This window comes from Falco cherrug, chromosome 8 (assembly GCF_023634085.1).
Source record: "Falco cherrug isolate bFalChe1 chromosome 8, bFalChe1.pri, whole genome shotgun sequence".
Taxonomy (NCBI): Eukaryota; Metazoa; Chordata; class Aves; order Falconiformes; family Falconidae; genus Falco; species Falco cherrug.
In genome coordinates, this window is record NC_073704.1 from 46,058,045 (window position 1) to 46,072,135 (window position 14,091).

The 14,091-nt window shown below is 48.4% G+C and overlaps 1 protein-coding gene across 8 annotated transcripts in view; it reads left to right on the plus strand.

Annotated features, from left to right (window-relative positions):
* The window catches only part of SIL1 (SIL1 nucleotide exchange factor), a 97,377-nt gene that overhangs the window by 13,333 nt on the left and 69,953 nt on the right, over positions 1–14,091 (plus strand). For 7 of the 8 annotated variants that reach the window (XM_055719527.1, XM_055719530.1, XM_055719526.1 and 4 more), the window contains 2 exons: positions 9,315–9,429; positions 12,454–12,589. In XM_055719527.1, the coding sequence (XP_055575502.1) occupies positions 9,325–9,429; positions 12,454–12,589 (241 nt within the window). In that variant the 5' untranslated portion in view covers positions 9,315–9,324. Of the gene's footprint in view, positions 1–6,499; positions 6,600–9,314; positions 9,430–12,453; positions 12,590–14,091 lie in introns of all 8 variants that reach the window. The other variant, XM_027797687.2, reaches the window with a different exon arrangement.

The following is a 14,091-nucleotide window of genomic DNA, read 5'->3' on the forward strand; positions in this document are numbered from 1 at the left end:
TGTTCTGCCATGACAAGGTGGTGATCAGCGGCAGCATGACTTTTCTTCCCCAAGGAAAACGCTCTTTTGCACAGATCACAAGCTGTGGCTCTGCCGCTCTTTGAAGAGACCAGACGAATTGCAGAGATGGGCGCTCTGTGCAGCATCAAAGTCTGCCCATCTGAAACTGAGATGCTAAGGAACTCCAGCGCAGCATCTTTCATGTCTAGGCAGCAAAAGAAAAGAAGTTTCTGAACTGGGAGTCACTCGGGGGATCAAAGCTCTACTTAGCGGAGGCTGATGAGGCAAGAGGCAGGACGACAGCAGGAAGGTCACAGCCCCTGCAGATGTTCTGGGCCATCTAAGAATGGCAGTTGGGCCTCCAGAGGGGTCTGTGAAACCTTCACCTTTGCTGGAGGACTTGGGCTTGCATCTTCCCCTGAGGAAAGATGTGTATTGTCCAGTGCCTGTGCTTGGCTGGAGCAATTCTGTGGTGCCTGAGGGATTTTTTTAATTAAAAGGATGCTGAACTGTCACATTTCAAACTGCTTTTTCTGTACATTGCTACAAGTAACATCTAAAGTAACTCTAAAAGGCAACCCCCCCCCCAACATTCCCCAAAGTAAAGGTGGCAGATGATGAAGAATAGGAGAGAGAAGGAGTGATGTTCTCTTTCAGCTTCCCATGTCAGTGCATTTGCAGCCCTTGGAGCGCTTTGCTGTTCTAACTTTCCTTAGGCCAAAACCTGCTGAACGAATGCTGCCTGCTCCTGGCTGGCTTCTGCTTTGGCTTTGGGCTGGGGAGGCTCTTATGCTCAGGGAGCAAGACTCGCTTTTTAATCTTGGTGGGAAATGCCTGGGTAGAAGAATGGGAATCATCATGAGAGTTGCTTCTGGATGATTGTACTGTTAGTCTCTCAGTTCTCTCCTCGTGCTCATTACTGTCCCAGGGCTTATTTAATTGCTTAAGGAAGGCATCCCCTGAGACCACTTTAAAAGTACTAATGCAGTGAAAAAAATAAACAAACTTGGATAATGCCTTTCATCCAGGCACGTCAAGATATCGCTGCAGACCTTAGTGGAAGGAGCCCTGCAATTCCCTTGGTTATAACCGTGGCAGCTGAGCCCCAGCATGAGGAATGGCTTGTCTGGATTCACGCAGGGATTCAGGGCAAAGCCAGGAGCGGTCCCGAGCGAGCCGGCTTGGAGTAGGTTATGTTCATCCCTAGAGAGCTCCTTATTCCCCTTCAGGAGAGGGTTTAGGATTGGCCTTTTGGGGCTTTATTCTGGGTTTTGCTGCCGGTGGCTGATCTGGCAGCTCCTGGGTGGGTTTGGCCCAGGAGGCAGATCCCAGTGGCCTTTTCAACTGGGAGCTTGTTACAAAACTGGAAGTGTGGGGGGAGACCAGTTCGCTTGCAGGTGAGGTCCTGAGCTGGGCATCTGGCCAGGCACCCTGTGCAATTAATCTGGTGGGCTCCCACACCGTGTTGAGCCTGGCCGCGTAGCCGGAGCACGCAGTGGGCGAGCCACATTGCTGCCTGTGTACTGTGCTGCTCCCTGCTGTGACCTGTACCCGTGGGGTGTCACGTCAGGTAAGGGCTGTCGGTGTTGCTTGGTGCACTGCAGAGAGGTGAGAAGATGTGTTTTTCATAAACGTCGCAGCTCACTGTTTCTGGCAGATCAATAGGGCTGCTGGAGGAGCCCTTGGCTTGCCTGGTGTCACGGCATCTCTGCGCCAGGTGCTCCATAAGGCCGCGGCAGGGGGTGATGGGTGATAAAGGAGAGATGGGAATCCTGATGGGAATCCTGATGGGAAACCTCTGGGCTGAGCTGGAGCTGGGAGCAAGGGTCTGGGCCGGGGACAGGCTGAGTTACAGCCATAGGGGATAGGTACTTACGCTGGGGCAGGTGGCGTGGTGCAGGTGCTGCTGTGGGCGTTTGTGTGCCTGATACATCCGCGCTGGATTTCTCTAAGACCGAGCCTGAATTTTGCATGATTTTTTAACCTGTTAATTGAGTCCCTTTATACAGAAAGAGACTGGCACCTGACAGGGGAAGGAGGTTGGTATTTGATGGGAGACAAACAACGGGAGGAACAGCCAGAACTTGGAAAATACAAAAAGCTTTTTCCAGAGGGGCTGGGGGTACATCAGTTAAACCTCTGGCTCTGCGGGCCCAGCTCAGCGGGACGTCGGGGTGCCCTGTGGCTGGGCTGGCGTGGTGGGCACCTGCGCTTCTGTTGGATTCTCCAAGCTTGTGGAAGCGGAGCGGGTAAAAGAGATTTGCTGAGCACTGGCAGATTCCTGGGCTAGCCTGAGCCAGGGTGTCAGCGTGCGGATAGGGGCTGGTGGAAACGATAGACACATGGGGGGAAATACCACTCAGTTGTATGTGTGTGGGAAGCTGCAGCCAGGAGAAGGGAGTAGGTACGGGCAGGAGGAAAGACGTTTTCAGCTGGGGTGTGAGGTGGTGAGGAAGGGGAAAGCTGTTTCATGTGGTTGAGGTCAGGCAGCGTGGCAGCTTTCAGAAAGTTTGACCTGAAGGTCCCTGCACATGTCTTATCTCCAGGCAAATCCTAAATTGGTGCAACTCAGCCCCTGTGCTCTGGTACGGACTTGAATGTGCTTGCTAGCCCCGAAGCTTTGTGGAGCGAGGGTGTTGTGTACAGGCAGTCGTGGAGCCCTGTGAGATCAGCTGCCAGAAATTCAGGTAGATGCATTTTTTTATAAATAATAAATGATGAATTCAGTCCTCTGATCTCTGAGGCATGCTGTGCTTTGGTACACAGCATCCTGAGTGGAGCAGAACATCCCCCCATCCTGGACCCAGGGCTCTCCGGCAGGGAGGTCTGAAGACTGCCGGGACGTGCCGTGCAGCCCCTGGGATCGGGGTTCTTGCTGAGCCACGGTGGAGAGCGGCCCCTTCTGCCATCCCGGCTAACGAGTGGGTGGAGAGGGTGACGGCAGCCTTGCTCCGACTTCAAACCACTGAAGTGTAAAGCTCTGCTCTTGCCCTCTGGAGAGCACCGTTTTCTGTGAGTGCTGGTTTCTGAAGAAACCCATTAAGTAAATCTAATTGATAGACTAAACGATGTTTAATGTTAAACTGTGCAAGGCTGTTTATACAAACAACAGGGTCGGAGTTCCTGTGGTCGGGTAGAAGGGGCGATGTTGGCTTTACCCATGAACAACCCACAACAGCCCACTCCTCGCCCCTGCGCAGAGCCACAACAGTGCCGGCGAAGCTGCCAGGTGCCGAGAGCTGCCCACGCCGTGCCTGGGCACTGCTGCGCTGTCCCCTGTCGCCCGATACATCTGTGCTCAGCTCTCGCTGGCATCGGCACCCAGCAGCGCTTGTAGGAAAGACCAACGTTAGGTGGTATCATAGCTCAGCTGTGTTAGAGGGGCTGCTGTTAGCTGGTGGCTAAGAAAGTAGCCTGTAGGGGTTATTAATATTTATTGTTATTATTTGTTAGTGGCGGTTATAAAAATTGCATGATTGCACGGTAGATGCCAGGCGCTGCCAGCAGGTGTTTCTGCCATGGTTACCCTTTTCTTCCCTCCCCATCCCTACTGCCCTGTGTCAAAATTTCTCCCTGTGCACTGGTCCGATTTCAGAGCGGTGCTTCTGCTGCAGGTCAGAGCAGGACCTGCTTCTTGGGGGCAGGCTGTACCTAGCCAGCAGAGCTCGAGCCGTGATTTATTCCTGTAAACCTAAAAGCATGGCTTCATTGGTGTGTGGGTTCTCTGTAGGCAGCCAAATACGGGAAGGTGTTCCCACAACTTTTTCCCTTGTGTAGGAGTGTTTTTAACACACCAGAGCAGAGTCCTGGTAGGAGTAAATGATGAGGAGCAAGCAAGGAGAATAAGTATTTTAAGCAATTTCATAAGCGGCATCAATGGGACGGTCTGTATTGCAGCTGTGCTCTCTCTACTGAAATGCTGGTAGCTTGAGGGTGTTTGCAAACAAGTGGTGCTTGCTGTCCTGTCTTTCACCCATGAGTGTGGGGCTTTGTGCCGGGGTGTGGGACCCTTTGGCAGGGGTTGGGGGCTCTTAGTGTGGTGGGCTCCTGCATGGAGCTGGGGATACTCGCTGGAGGCATGAGCGTGCCTTCCCAATAACAAAACAACAGGAGGAGCAGGGCTGCTGGGAGTGTGCCGAGCATGGCAGAAGTGGATGCAACATCAGACCTCAAAGAAAGCTGTGTGGAGCCTGCACCAGCCTGGTGTGGAGGGTCTGTACCCAGAGAAGTCTGTTCCTGCCTGGTTTGTCCTGGGGGGCTCGAGAACAAACAAACTGGGGCTCCACTGGGAGCATTGCATCAGTCCCTGAAGGAAGCTCCTTGTTATGTTTAGTTTTGCCATTCACGGCTCTTCTCCTGCTTTGCATATGGTGATAGATAGGTTCATTATTATTATTTTATTCTGGTTTTATTATTAGTTTTCATTCAAATCCATTTCTTTGATCAGTCAAGTGTATTCAGGTCTCTCCCACAATCTTTGTAGTTTTAATATTGGCTTTAATGAAGGGGGAAATTCACTCCTGCATCCTTTTGGAAATGTTGCTGATCAGGACCTGCCTGGCAGGAGGGAGCTCAAGACGGGTGCATGGAGCAGGATGTTCCTGTGCCTCCCGGCTGCCTGTCCATTAGCCATGCAGAACCACAGCAGTTCATCTGGGCGCTGCAGCTAGGACAAGTGCAATTAATTGCTAGGCCTTGTCTTGGGGAAGAAGCAGCATGAAAAGAAGATGAAGATGGCTTTTAAGGGGGGAAAATTTGTATCAGAGACTCAAAAGTCCTGTTCTTACTGAAGGCAGTAGGGAATGCTCACATCGTGCAAGGTTTGGTAGCTCAGTCTGGTTCGTGCAGCATCCTGCCCATTGACTCGCATCTTCCTGCGGGATCCTCCACATTAAAGCGTACTGCAGGTAACCATCTCCAGGTAAACATGTTTGGCAGGACAGGACCTGTGCCATTCTCTTATGAGAGCCATTGAGTTTTTAATATGGGCAAGTTGTCTTCTTGTGGCTCCAGTTTCTCGAGGAAATCCAAGGAATCCTGTGCTTCATGACAGAAACCATGGTGCAATGTCCACGTACTGTCAGGGCAGGGAGAGCTGTGGCAGGTCTTCAGGATAGAGACCTGCTAAGTCACCTGGGCTTGTGCCCACCAAAACACGAGTATTTCTAGGCTGGCTTCTCTTAGCTTGGTTTGTACTTAACAGGAGCCTTTGTGTCTCTGTGCTTCTGGGAAGAAGTGATTGTGTTTGCATATTGGTCCTGCTCATCTCTTTGAAAGCAGAGGGTTGTGCAGACCTGACTGCAATGAACGGGGAAGGGCAGAGTATCCTGTGGCCTCCTAGTAATCCTCCGTTTGCCCACCAGCTGTTTCCTCTCTTACATACAGGCTGAATTTCAGATTAAAACCTCCTCTTTCTCCTGTTGGTGTAGCAGCAGGCAGCGGAGGAGGGACTCCCAGCCACAGGACATTCCCAGGGCATCTGACTGACACTGCTCTGCTCTTCAGTAGCAAGCCAGCAAACCCAGGTGCTCATTATAGACCCAGGGACCCTATTGCTCAGAGGAAGAAAATTTCAGGTCAGGTCAGCTAAATTTCCTTCTCTTCCTCTGTTGCATTGCACATCGCTTAGGATGTCATGCTAGTCTCAGCCATAGATGCCAGCGTCATTAAAACGACATTGTGTTTGAACAGGGATCTTGGCTTGACACTGATTGCAGTATGTGTCCTGAGTGCACCTCTTCAATCAGACATCCCAATTTACACATCTATCTTTCAAACAGTTTCCTTGACTGTTATTGCCCATCAAACTGGCTTCAGCGTAAGAGGTTGTGAGTGCTTGGAGGTCTTGGTGCCACTTGGTGCCACAGCTGAAGGGGTGCTTGTGCTGTGTTCCTCGATGTCTTTGATTGTTCTCCAGCGCTGCCCTGTGCTCAGCAAACGGAGCTTTGTGAGTTACTTGTGTTTATAGACACACAACCTGCTGGTGGTGCTTTTGTTACCACCAGCCATCTCGATGAAGGGTGGCTGGGCAGATACTCACCCTGAGCTAGTAAATTTGCAGACAACTTTGCAAGGCTGCACTGCTCTGTCGATCCCTAGGTGAGAACAAGGATTAGCTTATTGTTACTGCTTCCAGTTGGCTGTAAAACCAGAGCCTGGCAAGGGGGCTGGGGAGCTCTCTGGGATGGCCATGTGCTCTCCTGGAGCAGCAGATCAGAATTCAGATGAGGCTTCAGATGGATTTATTGGAGTGGCACAGTATGCGCAGCATGGGCTTTGAGTTAGGACATGAAAGCGTGGTGCGTTCCCAGCAGCAGAAGGCATTAATGAAATATGTTCCTCGCGCTGCCTTGCTTTGAACTGTCACCTGCGACTACGGCAACCGCGTTCACAGGGCTGTGTGGCACTTACTGATGCATAGCTACTAAAATCAGTAAAAATATCCCTGCTAATAGAGAACATAATGGCGGCACTGCTGTTTCTGTGGCCGCTGGTGCAGATGGAGTTTTCTGGGGCCTCGGAGCACAACCTCCAGCGCTGCAAAGCTGAGAACATTGCCTGCTCTGACAGGAGGACTGCTGCCAGCAACAGAGGCTTCTGTGAGTCAGACCCTTTGCTCTTTTCCAAGTACCTGATTTTCTTTGACAAAAGAGGGTGATTGGGGGGAAAAAAAACCCACTTCACCCTGCACAAGGGGGGTTTGTGGTTCTGGTGCTGACCAGCTGCTGCTGTACGTGGGTGCTGCTGGATCCCAAAATGATGTCCTTACCTCAGAGCACATGCTCCCTATGCAGGTAGGGTCACAGTTGCTACCCTTTCTGCTCTGCAAGCTGCAGAGTTTTTTTCTAAAAATGCATTGTATCCACAGAACACTTGGTTTGGAAATCCTCTCATGCCCTCTGCATACGTCTGTCTTGTAACGAGATGTCAGCCTGTGCAGGCTTCTCTCCAGGAGCTTCAAACCCCCGTGTTTCACATGTTAGCTCCTCCTGCCTACCTGGGACCTAAGCAAACTGCTAATTGTTGTGCAGATGTCATCTTCCAGGCAGGCATGAGGTTGTAGGCTTTGAAGAGGCTGTACTGTCATTTGCTACCAGCCTTCTCAGTACACGTGAGCTCTATTTTTATGGGAGTGCGCGTTTTCTTTCAGCCACTGCTTTGTTGAATTTCTTTTTCTTCTTCTTTTCTTTTTATTTCCAGGCTTGCAGGTAAAGTTTTAGGGATACATCTATTTTTCATTATCCCAGTGCTGCTGCTTGTTTTATAACTAAAATAAAGAACCAAAACCCTGTATCCTGTGTAAAAAGCAGCAGTTTGTTCTGACTTGAGCTGAGGGGAACTGTGTGTCATGGTCAGTCTGAGACTGAAGTCCTGACTGTGGCATCAGGCAGAAGGGCATGTAGGTAGTCAGGGAGCAGATGGAGTTTGAGCCTGTGAATTCTGCTCTGGGCTTTCCAGCTCAGGAACCTGGGTGTTGGTTGTAGCCTGGTTGTGCTTGGTGGTGTCCCAAGAGAGATGGAGGCTTTGGCCACAGGTTGTCTTTGCCTGTCTTCTGAAAATGGAGACCTTTGCTACGCCAGTTGTAGTTTAAGAAGGGCTTGTGGGTCCTTGAGGTGGTTCTTTGACCCTTTAGAAAAGAAGAGACATTGAAGGAGCATATCAAGTACCAGGCCAGAAATGCAAGGTGAAATTTCCATGCGTGGTGGGACTTGAGCAGGAGGACTCATTGCTGAGGGGTGCTGTGGGTGTCAGAAGTCCAGATCTGCTCCAAAAGCAATTAACAGGAAGAACAGAAATCCAGCTGATCTGGATTTGAGCTCTAAGGCAGAGGCTGCTGTTCAGGGAGAGCCTGGGTCAGGAGTTTTTGGAAGATGCAGAAGTGCGTTAGGTGTATTCTCTTTGTGCTCCCTGCTCTGCCGCCTTTTCCTAGATGTCGGCCACTGACCAGCATGATGTGGTGTTTTGCCTTTTATTTTCTTTTCTTGGCTAAAGCAAAAACCAAGCAGGAAGAGGAAGAAGTAACGTAACAGAGTGGGGAGACAAGATAGCAGTAAAGGGGTGGAAGGGGAGAACTCCACTCCCTCCGTGTTCCTGAAGTCTTTTGCGGGCAGAGGTCCTTCGGTGGGAGGACTTGGTACTGGGTGTGCCTGTGAGCATTTTCTGCTTTGTGGAATGGAAGATGGTTGCTTCAAGGAAGGAAAAAATCTGTGATGTGATGGGCCATCCTGATGGACAACAAAGACAGAAAGGAAGATATTTAGGACTGCACGTATGGGAGGAAATTCTTTTAAACCTGGATAGGAGTAGGAGCAGACTTGATGGAGGGATGAGTAATGAAGGAGTGTTTGAACGGAACTAATCAGCCCCATCTTCTTCCAAAAGACCTCATTTAGTTTAATTTAGCAGCGTGTAAATTTAGAGCCAATCAAAGGAAATACTTCTTCAGCCTGTGTGCTGGCAGGCTGCTCTGTTCCCTACCCCAGCGTGAGAAGCAGCGCGCTGAGCGCTGTGGGTGGATTTAAAGCCTTGTGTGGCGAGGCGGTGGGGACGCTCATATGTGTGAGCGTGGTTACACATGTAGCAGTGGGGCTACAAGCTCTGTTTCAGGGTGACTGGCAGCCACAAGAGCAGGACCCTTCTTTTACCCCCTCTCTTGTTCAGTCGGCGGTCTCTGGTCGGTCGGGGGGGCTGTGTGCCACGGGGCTGCTTCGTGGTCCGCTGCAGGCACGGGCAGAGCCCATTCCTGGGCTCGCAGTTTGGGTGAGCTGGCGTTCTGAGCAGCGGGGAGAGCCTTGTGCTGTAGAAACCACGAAGCAAACCTTGTTGACCTCTGCAAAATGTTGTTTTCCTCAAGAAAAACCTACATATGGATTTAGATAAACCCCTGATCCTTTGGCGGATGGTAGTTTTGTTTAATTTGAACTAACGCAGCTACTTCTGTACTTAAAATGAGGCACAGGCATAAAAAGCCTTCCCAGGATTGCACTGATTTTTATTTTTCCTGTCCATGGCAGTAACGCAGTGATTTTAAACAAGACTTGCAGGTCTCTTCTTATTTTCCAGGAGACATGTAAGCCTGCGTGAGGTCAATATAAGCTATGTTACTTGTCATAAACTCCATTAGCAGTAAAATTGGCCCCTTGCTGTTGGCTGCCCCCAATTAGACCCATGCACTAACACCTCAAGGTGTTCAGTTTCCTGCGGTGTCACACCCCTGAACCCATGCTGCGTTGCAAAATGTCGTGTAAAGGGTGCTGAAACCTGTGAAAACGTGGACTAAAATATTGCTGGTTTTGTTTTCCTTTGCATTTCAGGCTGGTGGCAATGTCTCACTGGGCTCATCTCCTCTCTGCTGCTGCTAAAGTCAACCTGCTGGTCTTGGTGGTTTCTGCGGTGTTTTCCTGGTCAAGCCTAAGCGACAGAGTTCCTGTAAGTGTTCCTCTCAGCCAGAGCAGCCATGGTCACAAAGGGCTGTCCAGCCACCTGTGTCTCTCCTGGGGTGACAGCCTTACCTGGTCCCTCTGTGGGAGGGATCAATTAAGCAGGGTGTGGAGCGGTTGGTGAAATGCCTCTCCTCAACAGTGGGTCTTCAATAACGATGTTTCAGAGGGCTTCTTCCTTCACATGGCTTGCCTCACCCCAGGAAATCCAGAATATGCTCAGTCCAGAGGGTGTGCAACAGTGCAACTCAGGCAGCTCTCGTTTGCTGGGTGCCACTTTTTGTATTCAAAGTGGCTGCACGCTGGCCCTGTGGCAGGAGGCAGAAGGAATTCTGTGGATGCTGTCTGCCCCTCTGGGCTTGCCGAGTGTGCGGAGCTTCCCTGGTTTGGATGTGGCTGCTGAGCCCCAGGTGCCAGGTCCTGCTAGATTAGTAGACCTGGAAAGCTTCCTTGAGGAAGCTCAAGCAGTAGAGAGTGGTGTTTTTTTAGTTTAATTCATGCTGTGGCTTAAAACAGGGGGTCCCCCATCGATACTGGGACGATAGAGGATCGCTGGACACCAGCTCCTGCCTTTGCATTGCAGCTTGGCCTGTTGGCTGTGACGCCGCTGTCTGGGAGCTGTGCTGTTAGCCAGAGCGAATACAAGGGACAGGTTACAGTGTAAGCACTGTAGGCCAGTGCCTTGGGCCCACCTGGAATCATTTAATGATCAAGTAATTTGTCTTTATTTTAGGGAGGGAGACTGGAGAAAGAGCACAAGCACTGGGACAGCCACTCAGTGATACGTGCTGGAGCTGGCAGGCAGCCTGACACTGAGCTTCAGACAGGATTAATGCGATGGGTGGTTAACTGTCCCGTCACCTTCTCCTGCACTCCCCCTACGGTGGCTCCACGGTGGTCACATCCCTCCTTTATTGCAAACAGACCGCCCCTTCCTTGCTGAGGCTTTTCAGCTTATTGCAGTTGATTTCAGACTGATAAAGCGAGGAGGCTTTTTGTCTTTAAGGAAATGTCCGTTGGTCTTCAGAAAACATGTTTCTTTCTACTATTTTAATTATGAAATCAAACTGAAAAGGATTTTACCTAATTTCTGCGTAAATGAAGAATTGTTTGTGTGTTGTTGCCCATTTTTGTCAGAGATACTAATGGAGTATTGCAAAGCAGCCGTGGGCCGAGCAGGGGCAGTGACGTTTAAACGAACCAAGTCACATCTTTTTATTCTTACCAAATGTTTAGACCACGGCACTTCTCTTAAGCAGAGCCGGTAAACATCAGATATCTCCATTACATGTTTCAACAGATACGACATTCTGAGGCCTGTTGGTAAATTTACAATAGCCTGTATCGTTAAGTCCCTCTTGGATAATAATATAGCAGTGTAAATAAGCTAAGTAATAACTGCTCGGACTCATTTATTTTTAGTCCTGTTGAGTTCTGGCTCAGAAAATGTTAACATTGATTTTCGTCTGCAGAACTTGGCTTTTTATGTTTATGATCATTACTGAGCTTTAACCATTTGTCATAATTTTAACAATTTCAAGTCTCTGATGCACTAAGCGAAAGGAGGAGCTAAGCTCTGTTTTCCCATGCATTTCCGAAATGTCAATCCCTTTTGACAGATAAAATAAAAACATTTTATAGGTTTATCAAATATCTTCATATGTTACCACTGTTGTTGCTACTTGTACATGTTTTGCTCAGGCTGACATTTCTTTTGCTCAGAAATGCTCTCCTAGCCTGAATAATGGATATTTATATGCAAAGCACCCAGATTCTTCCAGAAAATATGCATGCATTTTTTCCAAGAAGTGGAAGAAGTGAAGGCAGAACATGGCCTAAAATTTCCAGTTAACCTCTTCACTGACTTTTTTTTTCCTTGTGAAAGTGTGGTAAGGGTTAATATCAAAACGCTTCATGAAGTGAGCTGTAACTCTTATTCTAATTGCCAACAATTAGGAGTAATCTTTCCCTATAGGCTGGTTATTTGAAATTGTTCACTGGTGGTGTTCTGGGCGATGTTAGAAGCTGATAATATTCCCTGCAACAGAAACTGAGCTGTCTGGATGATTAGCCTAGACCAGCTTATCTGCTCCTGCGAAAACCAGAATAGCAAAGACCTTCTTCCTGAGCCATTAATAGCTTGGTGTGTGATAGTACGAGGTCGTTACTTACTATGCACTCCCAATAATTTTATCTGTTGCAGTTTTACATGACTCCCACCAGCTCCTTAGGGAGACTTTCCAGTGAACAGCGAGGTTTCCCTTGCAGCAAGGATTTTTTTTTCCTGCTTTTAATCCTCATTTTTTCCTTTGCATAATGTCATACCACTCGTGCTAGCTGATCTACCACACCTCTGCCATTCGTGTGCTGCACTTGCAGAGTAGGTGGTGATTAAATTGCTGCCTCATTGTTTTAAAAGACTTGGAGGACACTGGGAATGGGTGGAGAAAAGGATGCTTGCGTTTTTATTGTGTGGGCAATTCGGTGTGTTTTCCCTGTGTCCTATTTTGGAAATAGCTGAACTATTTTAGCTGAAATCTTCTCCAAGCCTGAAATAAATGCATTTAAGAGAAAAAAACAAACAAACAAACAAACAAACCACAACAACGCTTGAGGCGTTCCACTCGTGTGGAAGACTTCAGCTGAACAAGTTAAAACTTTGACATATTTTTAAACAAGGGAAAACAGGGTCTTAGAACGTTACACAACCCTAGTAATAGTCAGGGCTCCTGGTTCTGGCTGTAATATAGGTGAGGCTCTGCGAAAGCTTGTTTAAAACCTGCAGCCTGCACTGGAATAGGAAATAAGCTGCGTTGCTTTGTTCAGCACAAATGTCATGCTAGTTATGCATGTTTAACCTTTAATATACTTTAAATCTAAATTTAACCATGTGGAAAGAATCTCGGATGTCAAAAAAAAAATCTGCTGGTGAGGGAAAAAATTTTGTATTCTCAGCTGACACTAAATTACCCAGATGCAATTGCTAATGAGCTGAATCTCTTCTATCCAAAAGGAGTTTGCCCTTACAAAAATAGAAGAGAGCGACATAAAAGATGACAGTGGGAAAGAGCCGATAACAGAAGACGATGCTGATCCTGAAGACCTGGAAGTGTTTTACCCCACACATCAGTGGCAAACCATCCGTCCAGGTAACATGCTGATGACTAATTATAGCATCCCTCTGAAACCCCACCTGACAGCACTGATAGCAGCCTGGCAGAAACTCAAAATACCTGTTTGTTCCCATGACAATGTATTCTTTTGCTGGTGTTCAGACAAAGAGGTACGGACTCAGTGACCCAGTACAGGGACAGGACACCATCACCAAACCGGCCAGCAACAGGAGCGGTTGCTGAAGTGCTTGCAGTTCACTGGAGCAGGTCCGAGTGGGCTGCCAGTCACATTGCAGGTGGTGATGTGTCTCTGTCACTAGCTCAGAAGCCTTTTTTCTCTTTGTGCACTTGTCAAGGGACAGATTTTATAACGTTTGTTGGCATGCAGTATCCCAGGTCTGCTGTGCTCCGCTGTGGGCTGGTGAAATGCTGCACAGTGGCAATCTGATTAAGAACCATCAATGTAACACTATGCAGCTCTCTCACAATGGGTTTTCTGTTCCTTGGCTGTTTGAAATCCAGCTTTTATCCCTATCCATACATCCCACAAAAAAAATAATCTCTTCCCTTTTTTTGGGTTGGTATCTTTTGTTAGACGTCTGTGGGACACGTATGGTGAGAAAACACCAACTGAGCAGGCTGACTTCACTGCAAAAAACCTGTGCACTGGGAAGGGCTCTGGGGAGGATAAGCCCATTTAAACACACATGTGCAGATGCACGTACGCATACATATTTCAGCAATTAGGTTGATCAGTAAGCTTGCCCTCTGGGGTCTTGAACAAGGTATTTGATCCATTTGTACTTTGGTGTCCTCCTGTATATGCAGGCGTAATACCTTCCCACCTAAGAAAGGTGAACTAAGTAGTAATTACTTTTTATAAAGAGCCCTGAATTTAAGAGCTTTATCCTGTGTGCAGTATTATCATTGAATGAATAAATATGGGATCCATTTGTCTTGGAATTTCTGTGAGATATAGCAGAACAACTTTTCCAAATGTAAATCTTCGTATAACGTAAATGTCTAGCAAAAGCCCCTAAATTTCACAAAGCTGCAGTATATACTTGTATTCCATTTTTGTACCATTATGTATGGAAGGCGTGTAGTGTCCCTGCTCAGTATTCAGACTGGCAGATCCCCACCACCCTTGCTGAAGCAGAATGTGTATATACTTGCAGTCATTATAAACATCGTTGCCGGTTTTGTTCAGTAGCACCTTCTGCATCACTTAAGTGTCTTGTTCCGCTTTATTTTTGTAGCAATTGCACCATGGGCATGTGCAGCAAAGGGTCTGTGGAAGTGGGGAGCTTGTCAGCATTCATAGAGGAGAAGAATTTCAGGTGCTCTGGAAAAAGGCTTAAATGGTGGCCTGCCTCATTGCCTAGCCGCTGCGCATCCTTGTTTCAGGTGTGCGTGCCGATTTGAGCAGAGACATGTCAGAAAGAGGAGTCTTCCTTGGCCTCCCCCTGCCAGCCTGGCTTTTTGTCTCCTGTGCATTTCTCTGAAGCAAAATCTCGTGCATGGACTGTGACTCGCAC